Source organism: Cetorhinus maximus, chromosome 2 (assembly GCF_964194155.1).
Source record: "Cetorhinus maximus chromosome 2, sCetMax3.hap1.1, whole genome shotgun sequence".
NCBI lineage: Eukaryota > Metazoa > Chordata > Chondrichthyes > Lamniformes > Cetorhinidae > Cetorhinus > Cetorhinus maximus.
The window spans coordinates 164,057,697-164,082,879 of NC_135880.1; the positions used below are offsets into that span (position 1 = coordinate 164,057,697).

A 25,183-nucleotide genomic window follows, 5' to 3' on the forward strand; every position below is an offset into this window, starting at 1 on the left:
CATCCATCCCTATCGCAGCTTATACCTTCATGCCACCTCCATACCAACTCATGCCAACTCCATGCAAACTCATGCCCTCCATCCACCCCCATGCCCCTTCTTACCCCCATGACACCTCTATAGTCCATATCTACTGAGCACAAACCTCTTGATCCATGTGCAGTTGAAAAGAAACTTCTCACAATCCAAAACAGCTTTCACTCCTACACATTTGATAGTGATAAAAAAAATCTCCCATTCAAGAAAACCATTCAAAGCTTTTAAATCTAATCTCTTATAAAAACAAACAAACTTCTATTTAGACCCCGCATCAAATAAAGGTAATCACTTAATAACCTCTTTAAATTGTCGATCAAACTCTGAACTCAGAACCCTGTGCTGAGATAATTGTAGCTTTTGAAACTCAGACAAGCATTCATAATGACATAATAACAGACCTTAGAGTAATATGATCAAAGACCTTAAATGAAACTGCACAACCAGGTGGTTTTTTTTAACCTATACCAGATGGCCTGTCAATCAAAGCAGCCCAGCAGAGGTTTTTTTCTTTAACTTTCACTGATAGCTTAAGCACTTTTTTTTACAAGTTTAAAGAGTTGGGGATTTAAAAAACTTCAGATCATGACACTTAAACAGACCTTATCTGCCCTCCAAGAGCATTTAGGCCTACGCCATCCAATTGTGACTCCCACACTATGGGTTAATGCCCTGGGAACAGCCAAAATGGGATCTGTTTGAACTCAGCACCAGGTTCAGATGGTCCTGCTGATCCCTCCTGTGGGGATTCACACCCTGCCCCCTTCCACCTGCCAGCAAAAATGTGATCTGTTGGAAATGGGGGCGGCACTTTTGTATCCAGGTCCCGGCCACCATTTTTAAAGGTCCACGGAGAAATCCGGCCCGGTCTGTCAGATGAGGATTGGATCTGGTTGGCCTGTACTGAGACACATTGACAGATGAGGACTGAATCGGGTTGGCCTGTATTGGTACAGACTGGCAGCTCATTATCCAGTTTCACCTTTTTAAACAAAAGCTAGTTGAGTGAAGTACTTGCTGACTTCCTTGGAACTGTACCTCAGCAGGAGTCAGTTCCATTATTAGAGATGGGGGAGACCATGAATGAGGGCATTTCCTACCTGGTTAAAAAGTGCTTTTGCCATTGTGGCAATAATATATTCTTCATTATGAAGACCCTCTATTTTGCTTCTACATTTGGATTAAAGTCAAGTGTTTTGCACACCCTCAGGCCTGTCCTGGTGATACCTGCACGAGGAAACTGAGATAAGTAGCCATCCCACTTTGTTCACCATATTGGGAGTAGCACTGGAACATAAGAACATAAGAAATATGAGCAGGAGTAGGCCAACCTTTGAGCCCACTCCACCATTCAATGATATCATGGCCGATCTTCTACTTCAACACCATTTTCCTGCACTACCCGCGTATCCCTTTATGTTTTTAATATGTAGAAATCTTATTGATCTCAGTCTTGAACAGATTCAATGACTGAGCCTCCATAACCCTCTGGCGCAGAGAATTCCAAAGATTCACGCCCTCTGAGTGAAGAAATTCCTTCTCATCTCAGTCCTAAATGGCCTTCCCCTTATCCTGAGACTAGGTCCCTTGGTTTTAGACCCCACAGCCAGGGGAAACAACCTTCCTGCGTCAACCCTGTCAAGCCCTGTCAGAATATTTTTATATTTGAGTGAGAGCACCTCTCATTTTTCTAAACCCCAGAGAATAAAGGCCCATTCTATTTAATCTTTCCTCATAGAACAATCCATCCATCTGAGGAATTAGTTTAGTGAACCTTCGTTGCACTCCCTCTATGGCAAGTATATCTTTCCTTAGGTAAGGAGACCAAAACTGCGCACAGTACTCCAGGTCTGGGCTCACCAAGGCTCTATCTCATTGCAGTAAGACATTGTTACCGCTAGACTCAAATCCTCTGGTAATAAAGGCCAACATACCATTTGTCATCTTAATTGCTTGTTGTACCTGTATGTTAGCTGTCAGTGACTCATGAACAAGGACACCCAAGTCCCTTTGAAGTTCAACACTCCCCGGTGTTGAACTGCACCATTTAAGGAATATTCTGTATTTCTGTTTTTCCTACCAAAGTGGATAACCTCACATTTCTCCACATTGTATTCCATTGGCCAAATTTTTGCCCACTCACTTAGCATCTCCAAATCTCCTTGAACAGGAAGCAAGTCCCTTAACCATATTCTCAATTGAGGATATGAGCGATCATGCAACTGGCTTAAAATGCGATGGGAACTGAACCAATATAGTGCACAATGAACTCCATTTGACTGCATTCTCACAGAGCTACCGATTAATCTGATGGCCTAGCAGGTTCACATGGTTCTAAGATTCCTGTGCAATCTAATTTGCTTTGTGTTTGTTATAATCAACTGCCACCACATTTTTTTTCAATTATGTCCACTTGTTTCCACCAGTCCTGCCTGTTCCTCCATGAGAACAGGGCTGCCTCCTATCAATTTTCAGTACCCTCCAGTTCAGTTCATATCTCTCGTCTCCCTTATTCTTAGCATTGAAAAATAATGATCCTCACGCACATGGGGCAGATGCTGGATAGGGTGATGGCAGGAGAGTTGGCAGTCAGCAGTAAGAGCACCTCATTTGCTAATTAGTGTAAATGTTAACCGAAGAATGTGCCCTAGTCAAATGCCCCAGCCTGCGCTGTGCTGGACTGTGGAGGAAAGACCCGGGAAAGGTAACGAGAGATGTTGGCAAATTAAGCCGTGAAGAGTATAATTGAAATGAAGAGGAAAACGACCGTGGCTGGGATTTTCCGCGCCCAATTGTGAAGGGTGTGTTCGGTGGCGAGATCAAAGAATTTCACGAGAAGGCCCTATCCACTTTTCCCGGCGACGTGAATTCAGGAAGCGATTGTCCCCTCCCCCTGATAATGGGGGGGAGGGGCTGCATTTCCTGCTGTCAAACATCGGGACCTTAATTTGAATGCATTTGCGTCTCTTTATTGTGGCCACACACCGGAATCAGCCCCCTCACTCCCCCGACATGATTTTACGATGGCGTGATTTACAGCTGCCTTTAAAAGGCGTGCACCTGGCAACCTGAACTTAATGGAGAACTCGGAGGCGAATGCAGCGCTCGCGAGGATCCCAATGAAGGGAAGTGGCTCCGCGGACTTGGGGGGGTGTGGGTGCCCACAGGCCAGCCTCCACAGCAGCTTCTTACTGGCTGGCTTGTGGTGCCGGGGAAAGTGCGACAGTGCCTAGGGAAGGGAGCCTCAGGGTAGGGGCTACAGTGCAAGAAGAGAAGGGGGAGAAGGGAACCTCGGGGTAAGGGCGACAGTGCGAGGGGAGGGTCATGGCAGCACAGACTGAAGTTTGATCACAAACACATGCCAGGGAGTGGGGTGTAGAAAACGGTTGGGCAAGTGCCAAAACATGTCAAAGATGAGCGCTCTTCCACAGCTGAGAGCGTTTAGCTTGAGCTCAATTCGCATGCTTGGAGTCAGGCTAGTCAAGCAATTGTGCCCACTCTAGCAGCACTAATTCCTGACAGTGCCAATGATTGTTCCTCTACTGTTAACCCTTTGCGTGCACACTTCAAACTTGAATGAGTGCTCTGGTGCTGCAGAACCATTGGGTGACTGGGAAAACTAGAGGACCCTCTTGGGAAAAGTGGCCATCGAACACTGACGGAGGGGTGCACTCCTAATCCCTTGCATTATGTTTCCGTTGACATTGAAAAGTCATCTTCATGGTCCAAGCAAACTGTTAAGCCTTGGAGTGCAGGTTAGGAAAATTACTGCACCAGAGATGAGGGTTCAGGATGCAGTCGCATGGCCGAAGCTGTCGCCACTCGGTCATGTGGTGTGGGGCGGTGCTGGGTGGGGGCATGGTGAACCATCATACACACTAAACACGGGGCATCCATGTGGTGGCCTGGACTCTCTGGCATGCGTTAAGGGGCCTTGAGAGGCAGTTGCAGGCGATGACTTGACAAAGAGTGACCCTTAGGAGACAATTGCTGACCCTTGCATCTCACTTTGATACTGCAGTGAGGAGAACACCAGGAACAGAACCCTGAAGACCAAGGGGCAGCACGGCCTCCTCTGCATGCAGAGGATGAACCCCACAGAGCCCTCATTCATAGGCGCATCGCTAGACCCAGGGCCTATAGACAGCACATGTTGCATCCGCAGGTGAGCGAGAACCAGTGTCGCCAATGCCTGCGCATGTCAAGGAAACTGGGCATCCGATGCCACAGGCAGTTAAAGTTACCGCCGGGCTCAATTTCTATGGCAATGGCTCCTTCCAGGGCTCCATTGGATCCTTGTGGGATCTCGCAAGCCTCCACCCGCAAAAGTATCCAGGAGGTCATGGGCACCCTTTTTGCCAAGGCACACACCTTTGTCAATTTCGACAGGGATTATGTGAGCCAAGAAGCAAGAACGCTGGGATTTGCTCAGGTTTCCAGATTCCCGCAGGTGCAGGGTGCCACCGACTGCACTCACGTGGCTGTTAAATCTCCCTGGCAACAAGCAGTCCAATATGTGAAGCGCAAAGACTTCCACTCTCTCAATGTTCAGCTGGCCTGCGACCATAACAAATGGGTCATGCAGATATGTGCAAGATACGCCAGAGGCATCCACGACTCATACATCCTCAGCAGGTCTCAGGGACCACATAGGATGGAAGGTTGGCTCCTCGGGGACAAGGGCTAGCCACAAAAGACGTGGCTGATGACGCCTGTGCAGTGGCCTCAGACTTCTGGTGAGAGAAGGTACAACAAGGCCCATGCCGGAGTTTGGTTGAGCACATCATTGGCATCCTGGTAGTGAGGTTCCAGTGCCTGGACAGATCTGGTGGAGCACTCCAGTACACTCCCCAGAGGGTGTCACACATCATAGTGACTTGCTGCACGCTACACAACCTGGCGATGCAAAGAGGGGAGGACCTGGATGATGAGGAGATGCAAGAGCTGCACGCCTCGTCCAATGAGGAGGAAGTTGAAGGGGATGAGGGTGATGAGATCCTGGAAGGTGAGGCTGCAGGCAGTGAGGCCATTGCACTGGCCGGACGAGGCAGGCCTACTCGTGAGGCCCTCATTGTCACAAGATTCCAGGGGATGATGACGAGATGTAGTGAGTAAACTCCTGAGATCTTCACATTGCACCTGGGAATGTCTGACACCTGTCTGGCTGAGGGCAGTGCACATGGACTCTGTGAAGAGGCTCATATCATGGAGACGTTGCTGAGATACAGTGGCCACATGGACTTTAAGACAACTCGATCAGGGTTCATCACCTGTTCCCCTCAGCACCACACCTTCACCTGTCAGGAATGGTGACAAGATAGGGGGGCAGCCCCAACTCTAAGGTGCTGAGAGCACACACAGAGCATCACGGGACCCAGTGACATTTGGGTATGAGATTCTTGTGGCAAACACAAGCCACATGGATTTGCACACGTCACTAATCTGGGAGTGACTTTGAAGTTGGACAATCACTGCTCAAAATGTTACACACAGCACAGGGGAGAGGCCCTGGATTGTGACACTAGCCTTCATTTTATGCAGGAAGTAAGGTTTCACATCTGATTGACACAAACACTGCTCATAACAAGGAGCCATAGGCAAGGAGACATTCTTGGGAGTGTGTTTACAAAGGTCAACATTAAGTGCAAGGGATTAACACCCTTGCCCACATTGTGCAACTACATCTTCTTGACCTTCATAACCCTGTCACTCCATCTTGGTGCTCCCCTGACATCCACAGCAGAGGTGGAGGTGGCCTGCTGACTGCTATGCCCTGTTGCCTGTGATGACCTTGGTGAGCGTCTTCTGGAGGTCTGAGACCTGGAGGGCCCCAGCCTGCTTTTCAGGGTCCTGCTTTGTGGCAGTGGCACCCTCCTCAGCCTGTGAAGCTGGGGTCAGAGAAAGAGGGGATTGGGCTGGGCCAGACACTCCCGGAGTCACCTGGGTGGATCACCCGAGGGTGTGCACCTGCTGATCCTCTTCCCTATGGGTGCTCGATGGTGCCTGGCTGATTCCTTGAGAGGAAGGGGCAGCTGGAGTGAGCTCGAGATGCCGCCTGCCCCTCCACATTGACACTGATGAATGCCGGCAAGTGCTTCAGCGATGGAATGCAGGATCGATGGCCTGGATCAAGATCTCCATGGCGGCTGCCATCCTACCAGCGTTAGCATGCTAGCGCTATAACCTCAGACTGAAGGCGGACATTCTCGTCCATCGATATACACTGGCATTGGAGGCAGTCCAGAGAAGGTTCACTAGGATGATCCCGGGTATGGAGGGACTTTTTTACGAGGAGAGGTTGAGTAGGTTGGGCCTGTACTCAATGAAGTTTAGAAGAATGAGAGGCTACCTTATTGAAACATATAAGATTCTTAGGGGGCTTTGACAAGGTGGATGCTGAGAGGCTGTTTCCCCTTCTGGGAGACTCTAGGACCAGAGGGCATAATCTTAGAGTAAGGGGTCGCCCTTTTAAGACAGTGGTGAGGAGGAATTTCTTCTCTGAGGGTAGTGAATCTGTGGAATTCTTTACCGCAGAGGGCTGTAGAGGCTGGGTCATTAAGTATATTCAAGGCTGAGATATACAGGTTTTTAATGAGTAAGAGAATCAAGGGTTATGGGGAAAGGCAGGAAAGTGGAGTTGAGGATTATCAGATCGGCCATGATCTCATTGAATGGCGGAACAGACTCGATGGGCCGAATGGCCTACTTCTGTACCTATGCCTTATGGTCTTAGGGTGCCTTGCAATCTATGGAGTACAGTGGACATCTTTTCCTGATGTTCCTGAGCCTACCTTTGCGGCTCCAGCAACTGAGACATGACAGAGTCCAGGTGCTCCTCATCTGACTCAGACTCAGCAGATTCCTGTCCTCCAGCAGTCCTCAGAGTGCCGGCAACCTTGGGAAGTCCCTGCCTCCACCTGCTGTGGATCAGACAGTGCGATGTGCTCACCAGATTGTGACCCTGAGGCTGCCCTAGAAGTAGGTCCCACCGAGGTGTGTGTCTCTGCGCTGGTGGAGGGTGTGGGTGAGCGCTGTGACGGGTCTTCAGTTTTAGTGTCTGCGGATTTCTCTTCTGTGGTGTCCTCAGGGCTGGAGTTGAGGACTTGGCTCATGGAACCCCCTCAGCTGCTTCCCAGATGTGCCTGCGAAAACAAGGAGAGATAATTAGTGCGTGGCAGGAGATTGCGGAACAGGGGAACATGCACAGCATGGTTGTCTGGTGGATGTTGCACTGCTGGATCCTCACTTGGCAGAGTACCGCCAACACCGTGCTGAGTGGTGCCGTGGACATGATCCGCAGGGCAGAAGAAAGGTGTATGTGTGTGAGAGAGTGAATGGTGATGTCCCTTGGCCTGGCAGTGAGTGAGGGTCCTGTGCATGTGTGATGTGTTTGTGAGTGTGTGAGTTGAGAGTGTTGAGCAGAGTGACTTACCCTGGCGGAACGGAGGCGATCATTCATCCTCTTTCAGCACTGGGTGGCTGACCTCTTTTGGAGGGCGTTGGCGCTGACCACCGCTGCCCCGTCTCCCACACTGGATTTGTCACCTATGGATGAAGTTCTTCACCCAAAGTGGGGATAGAGGACATTGCGGTGGACCTCCACTGCGTCCAGTAGTCTCTGGAAGGAGGCATCACTAAATTTGGGGGCAGCATGTTTCCTTCCTATGGCAGCCATCAAGTTTCCAGCGGCTTCCTGTCCCTTGAAGAGTTCTCGTTCTGTGCAGGGGCGGCGTTTAAATATGGCATCCGGTTTACTGAAGGCCTGAGGTCACGGCGGAGTGGGGGATTCAGAGGGACCTGACGTAAAACCCGCACGCCTCAATTTTTTTAACCAAAGTGTTTCATGATACGGCGGAAAAAGCCTCCATTGCCGTCGGCAGGTCTCACGCTGATTTCCTCGCACGACATCGGACTTTGCCGATTTCTGGGACAAACCCGTCCTGCGAGTCTGTCAGAAAAATAGAAACAATTGAATACGCGTGTCTCGTGTCAGGTTCTTCTGACACTTTTCTTTTCCATTGGAGGGATTTGGAAAAGATAACATCTTAAGTGATGTGTTTTAAAGCACAATGTGGTGGCTGATAAGTCATGTCAGGTATTAAACAGGGGGTCTGGAACGATGGCTGGCTAGTTTGTAAATGAGCAAGCTTTGATGTTGCTTTCCAGCGGTGGTGGCCTCCCATCTGGTACGACAGTGGTTGTCAACTCTGGCCAGGATTTTCCGGCCCCGTTGTGGTGGGACCCGCTGGGGGAGATTTAGCGGCCCAGCCAAAAGCCCATTGACTTTCGGCGGGACCAGACGATCCCGGTGGTGGGCGGGGCGGGAAAGTCCGCCCTCTGTGTTAAGCTTCACCTGACATAGCTCAGGCCTCGGCAGTCTCTGCTGCACTTGCTGCAGAAGAAGACAGCGGTTGATAAGGTGCACGATTCGTTGGCCTCTGTTTTCTAGAGTCCTCCTCTCGACCAGCTGAGCTTTTTGTTTCTGTTCGCCTCTTCCAATGCCCTTCCAAACAGTCAGCCTCCAGAGGTCACGGCCATCAGCGACTATCTCCCAGTTGTCAGTGTCAATGTCCACCACCTCCATATCATGCTTGCAGGTGTCCTTGTAACAGAGGTATGGACGCCCAAGAGGTAGTGACCCAGTGGCCAGTTCAGAGTACCGAAGGTCTTCGGGTATATGGCTACTCATCCATCTGATGAACATGGCTGAGCCAGCGCAGCCGTCATTAGCTTAACGATGAGTGTATGCTGATGGAATTAGCACACTGCAGACCCTGTTGGTGACCTTGTCCTGCCAGGAGATGCCGAGATTTGGATAATGAGTAGCTCATTAGCTTGTCTTGATGATCGATAAATGGCTCACACCTATTGTGCTTGCTGCCTCTCCATGCCCCTTGCAGCTATAAGAATCTCCTTAATATCTCATTTCTTTGGCCACGTTTTTAGTCACCCCTCCTAATCGCCCCTCCTTTGGGTTGATGCTAATTGTTTTTTCTAATTAGCGGTCCTCTGAAGCATATCGGAACATTTCTTTACATTAAGCCCGCTGGTCCTGGGCATGTGGCCAGACAGTCTGGTCAACTTTCCCTCTGGTTCTGAGCAGCAAGGAAGGAGCATGGGCAGAAATGCTACAGAATACTTAGAATCTATCTTGTTTAATCCTGGTAAAGTGAGCCACTGAGGTGGGGTCATGTGGTGTGTTTTATATTTTGTATTATTAAAATAAATTCTACAGATCGAATTAAGTGCAATCACAATGGCTGTTTGGTATGTTTATTTCCCTCCGAAATAAAGTAGGTTAACAATTGGCAAAATTTGCAGACAGTACGAAAATAAGAAGCATTGTGAAAAATTCTGAGGGCCAGAGGAATCTGCAAGGGGATATTGATAAGATAGTAAAATGGAGCAGATGACATTTGGTGTCACTAACTGTGAGGTGCAAGATCAAAACGAAAATATAAAAATGATGCTATCACTGGAGGACAACTGCATCTTGTGGGTGGGCAGAAGGATTTGGGGGTTTGTGTTCACAGGGTATGATGGAACACTAAGATGCAGAAGTACGTTTCAATGGAGCGGGAGGTTGCGCGGCAGCCTTTATAGAGGTGTTTAAAATTCTGAAGGAATGGGACAGAGTTAAAGTTGGCTGCTCTGGTTGGTTGTACTCCTGGAGGAACCTCCCACCCCCAAGTCCAACAGCCTCTTTTACTGTCCAGTATTTTTGTAACTAATAATTGTCCAAAGTAAATAAGAGGCACAATTGTTTTTAATGCCGCTCTGTTTCTCTGTTTGGGTTGCTTGCAGCAATGTCCAGGAGATCTTTAATTATTGGAGACTCCAAGATAATCTTGGGCAGAGTGGATAGAAACATGCTGGGTGGAATCTCCTCTACTTTAAAGTTTTTCAGGCGTCAGAACCAATTGCAGGTCCTGACCCCCATCGCGTCAGAGCTTTGCCCTGCAGCGTGATCTTATAGGAGGCAGCTAATGGACAGGCCATCCTATGCTCATTGCCTGATTAAGAATGGGGGCTGGGACAGAGAGGCGGGAGGTCCACTGGGAGGGCCAGCAAGGCTGGTCGGCTGACAGCCACACTGGCAGAGGCACAGGGAAAATGGAGGCTGGCGAAAGCTTTGAATAAAAATGAGGGGCCGGAGCTGTTGGGGCCATCAGTGTGGAGGAGGAGGAGTGGCTGTGCAAGAACCCTTTTTGCTGCAGCTGCACCCTTTTCAGCCCTGCCGACCCCTGACAGCGCCATACGCAGCACTCTCCTGTGTCTCTCTGACCTCCCACCATGAATCTGACTCCTGTGCCTTCCCGGGGCCCTGTCAGCCTTCCACAAGGTTCCATCGCTGTGCACAATTAAGGGCTAATGGCTCTTTTAACTTGCTTGTTTGGCGACCGGGCATGCAGCTGCTGTGTCAGGGTGCCCACCTCAGGGAAGATCTGGAGGTGGGAACACGATGGGGCACTGGCACGCCTCAGTCCGATTTCCACAACCTCCACCCCACCCTGCCTCCAAAACCACCTCCACAGGGCTAGGAAGATTCCGCCTACACTTTCAGTTAAATGAAGGTCATAGAAAATTGGGATCTATGTATAAGATTACATGGAAGAGGTGTTAGAACAGGGAGCAGGAGAAACCTTTCCAGAGAAAGTTATGAGATTGTGGAATGCAGTGCGGGAGTTAGTGATTGAAGCAGATGCCACATCAATATTGAAGAATAAGTTAAAGGAATATGAGAACAGGCAGACACATGGGATTAGGACTACTGGGAGTGTGAAATATAACATCACCATGCTTTTGTTGTAATTTGTATGAAAGCTGGCCTAGTTTCACCAAGTGTATGCTTGATCCACTTTCAGAGAGACTGAAGAAATACAAGGGGGAGCTCTTGTGGTGCAGTGGGTGGCATCTCTGCCTCTGAGCTAGAAGCTCCAGGCTCAAGTCCCACTCCAGGCCTTGATGGTCAAGGAAGGTACATTCATAACGTGGCCAAACAGACTGAAATATCAGCCTGCAAATCCTTCCAAATATGCCTTTGGTCGGTGGTAAGAGCAGCGGTGTCTCCTGGTCAGCGCATGCTTGATGCGGACTGGTGCCCCATAAGCTACAGCCTTTGGCTTCAGGCTAGCGACCCATTCTGGAAAAAACGAGCTATGTAAACATGTGCTTCATCTGTCTCGTGTTGAGAGGAAATACATCTGCAAATGCCACTAATGTCCACAAGGGGGTGCTGTTGTTAATGGCCCTGGGTGTGAATAAACATCCTTAAAAGTAAAACATTTTTAGACATGGCTGATGTTGCTGAACCCAAGAAAGCATTGATTACATACCCAATTTTGTAACAATTCCACTTCGTCTCTTGAGCATTGTCAAATATAATTAAATAAACCCTCAACCAGTGGTTCAAATACAAGCAGTATTTTCAAATATAAATTTAGTGTAAGATACATCATTGGCGGAAAGCAGATCCTTGCTCTGTTTAAACCTCACTGTGCTGCACATTGCCAGCATTAGTACTGTTGGCTTACAACGCAACCAGTGGTTTCTTGTTTCTAAACTTAATAATAGCTCTACTTTGATTGACTCTCAAATATTACTTGTAACATCTGACTGACTTCAGGTTCAACCACTGTTCAAATGATGCATCTGATATTCGCAGCGTTAAATCTTCCAAGTCATTAAGCACTTACACCCAGCTGCAAAGCTAGTCCTAAATTACATGCAGAGTAATATTTAGGGCAGCAGATGATTGGTTGATCTAGCCTATCCTTCACCCATCAGGTTCTCTAGATGATTCCAAATGGTCCTACATTCCCTTCCCAAATAGGAATTCTTCAAATCTCATTTTAAAACCTGCCCTGGCTTTCTGATCTAGTACCAACCAACCCACTCCCCCCCCCCCCCCCAACCCCAGTAATTTGTTCCACAAATGTTATCACACTCCCACCCAAAAAAAAATTGGTTAAATTTGATGTTCTCTTTCGATACCTTGAACTTTATATCATGTCCTCTCCTCCTCAAACCCTATGCCTGACTAAAATCTTTTCATCATCAAAATACATTGAAAATCTTATGGACCTTTATCAAGTCCCTTAGGAGAGTGTAGGCCCAAGGTAGACTATCCTTCATCATGTTTCAACTTGCTAAGTTTAGGAATTAGCCTTGCAGCTCTCCTTTCAATAATTCCACAAGCTCCCTGCCCTGCTATTCCACATGCAGCCTTACCAGGTTAAATACAATTTACAACATCCCTTCCCTTGTCTGATATGTCACACCCCCGGTTATATATCCCGATTTTTTTTTTAATTCTGTGAATACTGACCCACCATATTTAATGACCAATCCAAACAAAACTCCCAGATCTTCTCCTGCTGCTTCACACATCTCAGCACGTATGTTGGCACAGTCGTGCTTCTTTGACATAATTTCACCACCACCGTAAAGCCTGTCAGAAAGGATTGTGAAATATGTTGGACTGGAAATTCTGAGAGCGGTGGGAATTCCCAATTTCCCCTTGTACCTTTGACAGAAGATAACAGAGCCATCAGAGAAACAACAATGCCTGGGATTTTCCCGCCCTGTTGTGGACCCACTTCAGGAGATGCGGTGGCCCAGCCAGAAGTCCATTGACTTTTCGGCAGTGGCCGGACGATCCTGGCAGCGGGCGGGGCTGGAAAATCCCGCCCAATGTATATGGCTCAAAATGGTGGTTTATGTCCTTTCTTTGGGGTCCCTACATGTATCCCTGCAAAATCGCAGGCCCGTTCCCTCCAAGAGATCTGTGTTGCTACAGATTCAAAAGCAGAGCTTTAGGATGGCTTGTTAACCTGAAGATACCCACCCAAAAATGTATCTGTTGGGACTCTTTTTATCCAGTTGCTGTGACTAGTGATATCTGTTTCTGGATATAGGCCCAAGCACTGAAAATATGATTTCAAATGAAGGAAAAGTATTCACTTCACATTTGAACTCTTCGAAGCAAATATTACTGCACACAAGCTAACAACCAGTTAATACTGACAAAGTAATTGGAAGTGACAGTTTAAAACAGCCAGATTAACTCCACCTGTGTGCCTGGCCATCTCTTCAATCCTCATAAAATACGAGACAGTTTACCCACACCTCCACCCACCCCTTCCAAATAAATATTGTGCTTAAATAGGATTTATGTTAATTACCAGCCTGCAAGTTCAGCATAAACCAACTCAGAAAACCCTGACTCAGTTTCAGAGTTTTCACTGTTGTCTGTAGGTGAGACATACCTGCGAGTTGAAATAATAAACAGGAAATGCTAGAAATGCTGGGCAGGTCTGGCAGCAAGTGTGGAGAGAGAAAGAGAGTTAGCGTTTCAGGTTAATGATTTTCATCAGAAGCTGTGAGTTGACTCTGTCCAGGTCACTGGGGACTAAAGTGATTTAAAATAAAAGGGATGAAGTTGATTCTGGGTAGCGTTGTGCAACAGCAATAGTATGTCAACAGCTCATTTTACGCTCAGCCTCATTTTCTATCTCTTTGTGGAATAGGCTGATGATTTTTTCTTTGCCACTTTGCAGCTATAATTCCAGTAAGTAAATTAGTCAAACTATGTTTCTTACTACTAGACAACCAGGCTGTGAAACTTGTGAGGCTTCGTTTAAAAAAAATCTCCATGTAATTGGCACTCAGAAGTGCTTGACAAAGCACTTGTTGTGCCAACACACCATGTGTTGAATGGAAAACTAGGAATACTGCAAAAAACAAATCCTTGTACAATGCAATAGTGTTCATGGTGTAATTAGCTAATACTACACAGGATTTGTGTTTCAGATGGTTTCAGCATGCACTAAACAATTAAGGCTATCAATGGAATTATAACGGCTGTTTCTGATTATTGCATTAGCACAAGTACTCCCAAGTTCCTGTGTGAGGGACGAGGCCTGTGGAATTCTGCCGAGAATTTTCTCACCATCAAGTGTTTTTCCCATTGACGTAACCAAATGTCTCATAATAAGCACATCACTGCGATCAAAATACATCATTTATTAAACTGGAAACTTTATAGTCATCACTGAATTAGATACCTAGATAAAAAATCTGTTTCTTTTCTAAACGTGATTGGGTCTTTTCGACAGACACTGGCAGTTCTCAGATACCTTACCCATTTGGACATTCTTTGTGTGCCAGGCTGGTTGGCATTTCTTGACAGTCTACCATCAAAGAGGACATCACAGCTGAGCTCAGTCTTGCTCTCGCCTTATTTCCCCATCACTGGAGCTTGAGGCTGATTGCACTTTTGCAACTGCAGCCTCTGTGACCAGATAACTCAGCTTAGTCCAGGAGTCGAGCTTGACTCTATTTGCCATATATGGTTCAGTAGGCCATAGGCAGGAATGGTAACGTAGTTCTGTGGAGTGACAGCATTCCTTTTGTCCAGATACTTGATACTGTCGCTTTATGAATTGTGGACATTCTTAACACTATGCCCTGATGCAGAGATGTCTAACACTCATCCTATGGACCAAATTGAGACCATAAATCTCTTACTATACCCTTTTCATCTTTGCTTACAAGCTTACTTGGACACAAGTGCAATTTCAACTCTTTAAACTTCCCAAGCCTGAAGAATCAGAAGAGGCCACTCGGTGTCTCATTGGTATATGTAGATCAATCATGGAGCAGCCTTTTTGCACCATTTAGGAGTCACTTCCAACTACTTTAAGACTGAGAATTTTAAGGTGCTGAGACTGAAGATTAGATGTTTTCAAGCCTTGCAGAGAGGGTTTGAATTATTTTAGTATGGGGGAGGGGAATCTTTTGTCTATAGGGGTGAGATATTTCTTCAAGATCATCGGTAATCAACTCATTGGTTGGAATACTTATATCCAGTTCCAGCTCCAAAATGATGAACTTCCTGACCAAATATTGGGGGAGAGGGAGGTTTTCACAGACTACAAATCTGTTTTAACTGTGGAGTTAGTGACTAAGTAACATAAATGGCCAACTTCAGAGGGCTGGTGGAGGTGGTGCAAAAAAAACCCAAACACGATGATATTGTGCTGTTGACCTGTAATTATATGGTGGTCATTTTCAAAAGTTGTAAAAGGAATGTGGCGCACATTGGATACAAAAGACAGGAAAATGCTAGCAATATAATAGGTGGTACTCTAACACAATAATTAGGGACAGAGAATTGCTGGACTAAATTCTGTCTGGTTTTCCATCTGCCATCCTGATATTCACATGGTGCAATGATAACGTGATTGTTAACAAATCGTAGCAATCAGCCTCAACCATGCCTACACCAAACCTAAATGTGAGGCAAGAAAACCCAGATGGTGGAAAGCTTTGGAAACCAAATATCCAAACTCCCCTGTTTCTCCAAAGCATGTTACGCTTAATATATGCCTTATCTCAAATTATTCTTAGAGTGGGCCATCTCACAGTGCACTGTTAGACTATTTCCTGCATCCTTTAGCTCAAATATAATTTGTACCATAACTTGATGGAAACTTAAATCGCTAACGGTGCAGGAAGGGCAATGAGACACCTGGAACCTTAGTGAATGAATGGAGGAACTGTGTATCTCCTTGAGGAAGTAACAATGAAGAAGGAGAGTCAAATCAGGTCCAGAGAGAGAAGTGAAGAGAGGGAGAAGAAGATTGGATCAAGAGAGAGAAAGAGATAGGAAAAGTAAGAAAGAAAATCGAAATTTGAAATTTTTTAAATCTCTGAGAAGAATTTACTACATGCAGGAAGGAGACTTTGTTGGCCCAGAGAGGTTGATTGGCATTGCGTTACCAATTGTCTTGTTAAAAGGCTACTTGCATTGTTCATTGAATCCTAACTTTCTATGATCAGTTTATTTGCAAATTAACGTGAAAATACAGCAAGTTCTTAAAAATAAAGGGGGAATTTAAGGGTGAGATTGTGTTTGTTCAAGGCAAATGCCAGAGTGCTAAAAATTGGCCAGTAGGTTCTGGAGATTCACAGCTCTCAGCGTATCTCTTCACCCTTTGATGTTCCTGGCTGCATATGTCGGAAACGCCAACATTATTTTCTGAAAGAAATCTATCTAATTAGCAATTGAATCAATGCTAACAGCTTCCTAAAGATCCTGTTCCATTGATTGACCACTTGCCCACTGAAATAATGGGCTGAATTTTCCCAACTGGACAGGGATCCCGACGTTAGCCGCAATTCCAGGTCAGGAAGCCAGAAGTGGCTATGGTGGGACATTGATCACTATCTTCCTCCAATTTAAAAGACACTTCAAGGATCCCAGTCCAATTAAGGAACTGGGAGGCCCAATCAGAGGGCCTTCAGCGATGTTCAATCAGCAGCCCCATCAAGAGAGGTGGGCATCAATGTAGGTAGGAGAACACACAGATGCCTCAAGATGGACTCTCTTCACAGGGTGGTCTGTGGCCGTGGCTATAGCCCTCTGGTACCAATGGCCTTGGGATAGGGGTTTTAAAGGAGATGTTGATGGCCCTGTCACCGGGTGGTCACCTCCAGGCAACTGCTGGACTTTAGCCTCAACGGGAGCCTAACCGCTGTCAGGAAAACCCAGCTGGTGTCACCAATTTGCGCGAAGTGGGCACTTCATTGAGCCTAATTAGCTAGCCGTTGCTGTCAGGCTGATAGCTGGTGCCAATCTGACCCCACTTCTGGCAAGATTGCTTGGTACCAGGAATTGGTTGGGGAACCACCCGAAAGCGGGATTCTCTCGTTTTGCACCCTGTCACTCCTCCAAACCCATCTCCATGAGTCCGGACAAGCACGGCCCAATGTTTCTGTAGATCAGTTTTGAGTTTACTCCACCCTTCAAACACAGGCTGTGTCCTTCAGTTCTATTGTTCTGGACAAGGTGAAACAAGGCCTACATTATCCAGATCCTCCATAATCCTAATAACAGCAATAGTATTGCCTGTACCTTCTAACATGCCCCATTTACATAATCACCCCTACATAATCTAATCCCTCTATCCCTTCAATTATTTTGGTTGCTCTCTGTATCTTTTTAATGGCTACTTTATTCATTGCTACCAAGCATTTTGTGAGAGCTGCAGTTTACTGTCAATCAGTAGCTCCAGATCTCTTAATTTTCCATTCACATTATTTTCCTTTTACTTCAATCGTTGTCCCTTCCTGAAATTTCTGTCCCAATATGAAGCACTGCACGTGGCAAGTAACAAGTGCCAGGCAATGACCATCTCCAACAAGAGAGAATTTGACCATCGCCCTTGACATTCAATGGCATTACCATCACTGAATTCCCCCACTATCAACATCCTAGGGGTTACCATTGACCAGAAACTGAACTGGACTAGCCATATAAATACTTTGGCTACAAGAGCAGATCAATGGCTAGGAATCCTGCAGCAAGAAACTCACCTCCTGACTCCCCAAAGTCTGTCCACCATCTTCAAGGCACAAGTCAGGAGTGTGATGGAATACTCTCCACTTACTTGGATGAGTGCAGCTCCCACAACACTCAAGAAGCTTGACACCGTCCAGGAGAAAGCAGCCCACTTGATTGGCACCCCATCCACAAACATTCACTCCCTCCATTACTGATAAATAGTGGCAGCAGTGTGTACCATCTACAAGATCAAGCCTCATTGATCTTGTAGAAACTCACCAAAGCTCCTTAAGCAGCACCTTCCAAACCCACAACCGTTACCATCTAGAAGGATAAGGGCAGCACGTACATGGGAACGCCGCCACCTGGAGGCCCCCCTCCAAGCTATTCACCATCCTGACTTGAAAATATATCGCCGTTCCTTCACTGTCGCTGGGTCAAAACCCTGGAACTCCCTCCCTAACCATAGAACCATAGAAAAGTTACAGCACAGAAGGAGGCCATTCGGTCCATCTTGTCCATGCCAGCCCGAGGACACCCAGGTGCCCTTTCTAGTCCCACCTTCCTGCACCCGGCCCATAGCCCTGCAACTTACAGATGCAGATCCAGGTCCTTTTAAAAGAGTTTAGAGTTTCTGTCTCTACCACCAATTTGGGCAGCAAATTCCAGACACCCACTACCCTCTGCGTAAAAAAGTTCTTCCTCATGTCCCCACTACACATTCTGCCACTTATCTTGAATCTATGTTCCCTGGTTCTAGAATTCTCCACCAAGGGAAACAATTTTATCCTGTCCACTCTATCTATTCCCCTCATAATTTTGTACACCTCAATCAAGTCACCTCTCAGCCTTCTTTGTTCTAAGGAAAATAACCCCAACCTATCCAATCTCTCCCTGTAGCTACACTTTTCTAACCCTGGCAACATTCTTGTAAACCACCTCTGCACTCTCTCCAGAGCTATATGTCCTTCCTGTAATGTGGTGACCAGAACTGCACACAATACTCCAGTTGTGGCCTCACCAGTGTTTTATGCAATTCCAACATTATATCCTTACTCTTATATTCTATACCTCTGCCAATGAAGGAGAGCATTCCATATGCCTGCTTTACAACCTTGTCTACTTGAACTGCTGCCTTCAGGGATCGGTGTACTTGCACGCCAAGATCTCTCACTTCATCTACCCCTCTTAGTATATTCCCATTTATTGTGTAATCCCTGTAACTGTTTGACCTCCCTAAATGTATGACCTCACACTTCTCTATGTTAAAATCCATCTGCCACTTTACCGCCCACTCCACCAACCCAGCACCGTGATTGTACCTGCACTGTAGGGACTGCAGTGGTTCATGAAGGCAGCTCACCACCACCACCCTCAAGGGCAATTAGGGATGGGCAATAAACACTGGCCTAGCCAGCGACGCTCACATCCTGTAAATACATTTTTTAAAACTTACTACATTTGTGACTTTGCACTGACTGCGATGCAGTCTTTCTTTCCTTCTTTCTGTCTTAAATGAGGCTTGATCTATTTTGGAAGTAAAAACATGTGTGTTATTTTCATTTACAGATGTCCCCACACACATTGGCTTGCATTGCTGCACCAAACTGGGACCGTCCATACTCTCGAGAGCAAGCTGCATTCCCATTGGTAAGTCTGGCTGTAAAAAATTAATTTAAAGAGAAACGCCATTATATTAGTGTTGGGTTAGATCTGCATATATGCATGAGGTTGTTTCAGCACAGGAATATCCTATTTCCATAAGGGTAGCATACCACATTATCTGGCTCTTCTTTTGTTATCCATTTTTGGCACCCCTTGACTGCAACAAACATCTGCGTGTCTGTTTTCTTTGTGTTACCTCAGACTCTGTGCCCTTCCATGGCGAGTCCCCATTCCCTTCTCTCACTCTGATTTTGCTTGTGTTTGAACAGCAGAGTAAACTCCACCTGTAAATGACACTGGTAGTGGTTCTGTGTTGTGCGCACAAACCTGTCATCTGCAGTGCTTCTCAGGTTTTTAAACCCGCATTCTCAAACTGTTTACTCCTCTTAAAAATGCGCATGCTTGGATTGTCCATGTCCTGTTAGCAGTGTTTAGAAATGGCGTACCACTTCAGGAACGTATCACCCTTTTGGAATTTTTCACTGCCTCTGCCAAGTAGGTTATTGCAGTGTGCGTATCCATGTGTCTAAACATTCTTGGCTGAATAACTGATCTCGGCAGATACTGGGAATCACAGCAAGTTGGGACAATATTGCTTTATGTCTGGGCTTCAGTCCAGTCCAACTGATGCTGTTAAAGTCCAGTTTGGGCCGTTGTAAGGATCTTAACCTAAATAATTTGCTGGTTCCGGTGGTGATTTGTTTTATCTTGCAGTGACGGCCCCATTCCAGTGCAGCCTTGATAGCTCTGCCTCAAGCCTTTACAATCTGTTTACAGTCAATTTTTTGGGGGGCACTTAGAACACCTCTAAAACAAGAAGGACAGAAGAAAATGTGCGACTCTTCTATATTTTTCACTTTTGGGCAAAACACAGCAAGACTATGCACCTTTACATATTGTGGAGTTTATTCAAGAGATGGTCGTTTGGTGGTAATGTCACTGGGTTAATAATCCAGAGGTCCAGACTAATGCTCTGGGGGCATGGATTCAAATCCCACCATAGCGCTAGTTGAATTTAAATTCAATCAATAAATCTGGAATATGAAGCTAAAAACCATGCTGGTTCAGTAATGTCCTTTAGGGAAGGAAATCTGCCTTCCTTACCTGGTCTGGACTATGTGTGACTCCAGACCCACAGCAATGTGCCTGACCGCTTAACTGCCCTCTGAAATGGCCTAGCAAGCCACTCAGTTCATGGATAATCAAAGATGGGTAACAAATGCTGACCTTGCCAGTGATCTGCACATCCCAGGAAAGAATAAAGAAAAAAAATTGCTAAGTACTTAGTCATTTATTATTCTTTCACAGAACTTGCAAACATTTTTTTGCTATGTTTTAGAATTGGAAAATATTTTCCAGATAGGTCATGTTGAACCAGGAGTATTTGTTAATCATCTCTTAAGTCGTGGATTATTGAGAAGTGTGTAAGTGTACTTATAAAAAAAAAATGGTTTGTTTTTCAGCAATTTGTGAGACCAGAAACCAAATTTTGGCCCACAATCGCTCGCATTGATGACCTCTATGGGGATCAGCACTTGGTTTGTTCCTGCCCACCAATGGAAGCGTATGAATCTCCCTTCACAGAACAGAAAAGAGCTTCATCGTAAAACTTCATCATTGATTGACTTTCTATTTTGCGGGTGTTGGGCTCAGTAAATAATTGCTGTCAAAAAGCACAAATACATGATTTTTTTTTCTTTGTTTTGTTTTCAAAATCAAGATCCGGCAAGTCAAATATCTCAGTTTGTATTGAAACAGCTGCTAATGGTTTTTAATGAGTAGACACTACATCCAAGCCACACTTCAGCTGATGGTATTCAGTGCCTCAACATTAAGCAGCATTGAGTTACTTAAGTGGCCTTGATCCTGTGCACTTTTTCCTTGACTTGACTTGAGAACTGCTCTGGGTGCAGATGTGATTGAACTGTAATGTATCGTGTTTACTATAGGGCTGTTTGCCAAGCAGCAGGTTATTAGACCATATACAACTGTGGCCTAGTGACAAAGTGGTCCTAGAAGGTAGTATTTTTAATGTTTACTTTTGATGTTCTTGTTTGTAATTGTCAATGCTTCAATAATTGAAACCAGCATCTCCTGGTTAATAGATGTTAAAAAACAATGTAAATTTTAACTGTCTTATCATTCCAATAAAAGTTCTTGAACTGATTTTCATATTTTTTTCACTTGGTTCTGTTACAAGGACCGTCAGTACTTTTTATGTTCTATCCATTCAAGTTCTACATAGGTAGCTTTCACGCATCTTAAATGTACTTTTCCTGAAACATTTTATAGGATGTTTTTCCAGTTGCCATGGATGGTGGAACAGGAAATTGGACAGAGGTCCCTCACTGGATTACCACTGAGTTCTGCACAATCTTCCCTTGCACAAAAACAGGAATCATTTTCATATTAAACTCAGTACTAATGAGGAATTCCCTGATTTTCCTGTGTTCTCTTCCATCACCACACAACACTGGCAATTAGGGCCAGCTATGTTTCTGGGCTGAAGGAAGGAAGTGGTTTGAGGGAAATCAGCTAACTTGGTACATGTCTGAGAGTGGACTTTAATTTTGGTTCTATGAAATCCGAATTTTTGATCATTGTTTGATTTTTGGGAGTTTTTTTTTTCTATCTCTTGCAGCAAAATTTAGTGATTACCAAACTCCCCATAATGGATATGGAATGTTCCTCTTTTTGTGCTACTTGGAATAAGAAATGAGGGATGTGAAACAGGTTCAGTTGTACCAAACGGAGGCTTCCCATATCCACACTCGAGGCTGTGGATCCAGGCACACCCACCCAGGAATATCCAAGATATTCTCTGTTCAAGCAGAGCCTGCAAAGTGACTGACAGTTGTGCAGTCAGATCTAACCCATGGATAACCTTCATCACATGCATGGATTTGCCAGTGGAAGTCAAGGTCATCATAGCTCTGAGCTGTTCTGTCTCAGGCTGTTCCATCCTCCAAGGGAATATCTGCATAGGTTCACAGCAATGTGAAGCTGGTTGACTAGTGTGAATGGGGCCGAAACAGGTTGAACTCCAGGATAAGCAACTTCATCATTACTTCCCCAGAGAGCCAACAGGAGAATGAAAGGGCACTACATTTTTTTGTGACGCAAGCGTCTTACCAGGTTTATCAAAATCCTCGTAATCGGCTGTATGCTGCACTGCCTTGTCAGTCAGTGGCTTAATATTGGAGGCTCAACTCAGTCAAAAACAGAGCTTGATTGGCACCCCATCCACCACTTAAAATTCACTCATTCCACCACCGACACACAGTGGTAGCAGCGTGTACCATCTGCAAGATGTATTGCAGCAACTCACCAAGACTCCTTCGACAGTACCTTCCAAACACTGCCTAGAAGGACAAGGGCAGTAGATGCATGGGAACATCACCAGCTGCAAGTTCCCCTCTAAGCCACACACCATTTTAACTTGGAACTATATCACCTTTCCTTCACTGTCACTGGGTCACATGGACTACAGAGGTTCAAGAAGGTGGCTCACCACCATCTTCCCAATAGCGATTAGGGATGGGCAATAAATGCTGGCCTAGCCATGAATGCCCATATCCTGTGAAAGAATAAAAGATGACCCTCGAGTTGCTCACTCGGGGGTAAGTGGCAACAGAATAATCAAGTAGATATAATCTGGGATTGAGAAATGACAAGGATCAGGAGCTTAGCTGAGGAAACAGTTTACCAACTTGGCTGGTGGGGAAGAGGTGTCGTTATTCGCAACTTTCATAAAGGCCAAGTGCATCAGCTTTCAAGGCTTAATGCAGAACACGCAGCGGTAAATACATTGCCAGGATCAAAAGCATAGCAGAAACAAGCATGATCAAGAACTGGCCAAGTTCATAGATTCAAAGAATATTTACAACACAGAATGAGGCCACTTGGCCCATCAAGTCTGTGGAAGTCAAACTGTCACTCAAAGGGTGCAATTTCTTCTCTCTCTCAAATATTCAGCCCTCAAGAGCCACTTTCCAGTCCATGAGAGCCAATCTGAACCTCCCTGAATTATTGAATATATGGGTCAGTGACTCAAATGGGATATCACCCATTTCCCCGAGTGCTGTAGGATAAATGGCAGCACCATCGATCTTATATGCACCAGTTTAACTAAAACCATTTCTGCAGCTACTTCTAATGAAGCATGGTAGAGAAGCAGTGGCAGACATTTAAGAAGATATTTCATGGCTCTCAAAAAATATATATTCTGCTGAAAAAGAAAGACTCTACGAGAAGGATGAACCATCTGTGTCTAAGGAAGTTAAGGATGGCTTCAAATTGAAAGAAAAGATATACAATGCAGCAAAGATTAGTGGTGGGACAGAAGAGGGTGAATTTTAGAAACCAGCAAAGGATGACTAAAAAAAGAGAGAAATTGAGTATGAGAGAAAACTAGCCGGAACTATAAAAACAGACAATAGCTTCTACAAGTTTATAAAAAGGGAAAGAGTGGCAACAGTAAGCCATGGTCCCTTAAGAAGGTGGGGCTGGAGGATTAATAATGGGAAACAAAGAAATGGCAGAGAGTTTGAACAAGTATTTTGTATCTCTTCACAAGAAGCATCCTAAGAATTGTAGAAAATCAAGAGGCATAAGGGAGGGAGGAAATTTAAAAAATCACAATCACTAGAGAAAAAATACTAAGAAAGCTAATAGGACTAAAGGCTGACAAGTGCCTGGACCTGATGGCCTGCATCCTAGGGTCTAAACGAAAGAACATAAGAAATAGGAGCAGGAGTAGGCAATTCAGCCCTTCAAGCCCACTCTGCCATGGCTGATCTTCTACTTGAACACCATTTTCCTGTACTATCCCTGTATCCCTTGATGTTTTTAATATGTAGATATCTATCCATCTCAGTCTCGAACATACTCAACAACTGAGCCTCCACAGCCCTCTGGGGCAGAGAATTCCAAAGATTCACCACCCTCTGAATGAAGAAATTCCTCCTTATCTCAGCCCTAAATGGCCTGCCCCTCATTCTGAGACTGCGTCCTCTGGTTCTAGATACCCCAGCCAGGGGAAACATCCTGCATCTACCCTGTTGAATCCTGTAAGAATTTTGTACGTTTGAATGAGATCACCTCTCGTTCTTCTAAACTCCAGAGAATAAAGGCCCAGTCTATTTAACCGTCCCTCATAGGACAATCCCTCCATCCCAGGAATTAATTTAGTGAACTTTTACTGCACTCTGTGACAAGTATACCTTTCCTTAGGTAAGGAGACCATAACTGCACACAGTACTCCAGGTGCAGTCTCACCAAGGCTCTATATATTTGTAGTTTTTCAATCCACTGGGACCTTTCCAGAATCCAGAGAATTTTGGAAGATTATAATAATTGCATCCACCATCCCTGCAGCCACTTCTTTGGGGATTAAAGGTAATATTTAAATAATATTCTGATTTTCTATTCTTCCTGCCAAAGTAGGCAACCTTACATCTTCCAACATTATACTCCAACTGGCAATTTTTTTTCCTACTTAACCTATCTATATCCCCTTGCAGACTCTTTGTACCCTCCTCACAACTTGCTTTCCTACCTATATTTGTATCTTCAGCAAATATGACTACAATACTGTCTGTCACTTCATCCAAGTCATTAAGATAGATTGTAAATTGTTGAGGCCCCAGCACTGATCCCTGTGGCAGTCTTCTATTTACAGTTTGCCAACATGAGAATGAGCCATTTATCCCAGCTCTGGTAATAACTCTTTTGTATAGATTGTAAATTGTTGAGGCCTCAGCACTGATCCCTGTGGCACTCCACTGGTAAAGATGTCATCTTTACTCCCATACTCAAATCCTCTGGTAATAAAGGCCAATATATCACTTGTCGTCTTATTTGCTTGCTGTATCTGAATATTAGCTTTCAGTGACTCATGAAAAAGGACATCCAAATCCCTTTGAAGTTCAATACTTCTCAGCCTCTCACCATTTAAGAAATACTCTGTATTTCTGTTTTTCCTAACCTCACATTTATCCACATTCTATTCCATCTGCCAAATTTTTGCCCACCTACTTTGCCTCTCCGAACCTCCTTGAAGAATCTTTGCATCCTCCTCCCAACTCACACTTTCACCTAGTTTTGTGTCATCTGCACACTTGGAAATATTACCTT

The 25,183-nt window shown here is 45.4% G+C and overlaps 1 protein-coding gene across 1 annotated transcript in view; it reads left to right on the top strand.

The window, feature by feature from the left end:
- Positions 1-21,215, top strand: part of gldc (glycine dehydrogenase (decarboxylating)) — a 180,250-nt gene extending 159,035 nt beyond the window's left edge. Inside the window, exons 24-25 of the mRNA XM_078570563.1 lie at positions 18,953-19,033; positions 20,512-21,215. Coding sequence (XP_078426689.1) covers positions 18,953-19,033; positions 20,512-20,655 — 225 coding nt within the window. The 3' untranslated portion in view covers positions 20,656-21,215. The remainder of the gene's footprint in view (positions 1-18,952; positions 19,034-20,511) is intronic.
- The last annotated feature ends 3,968 nt before the right edge of the window (positions 21,216-25,183 follow it).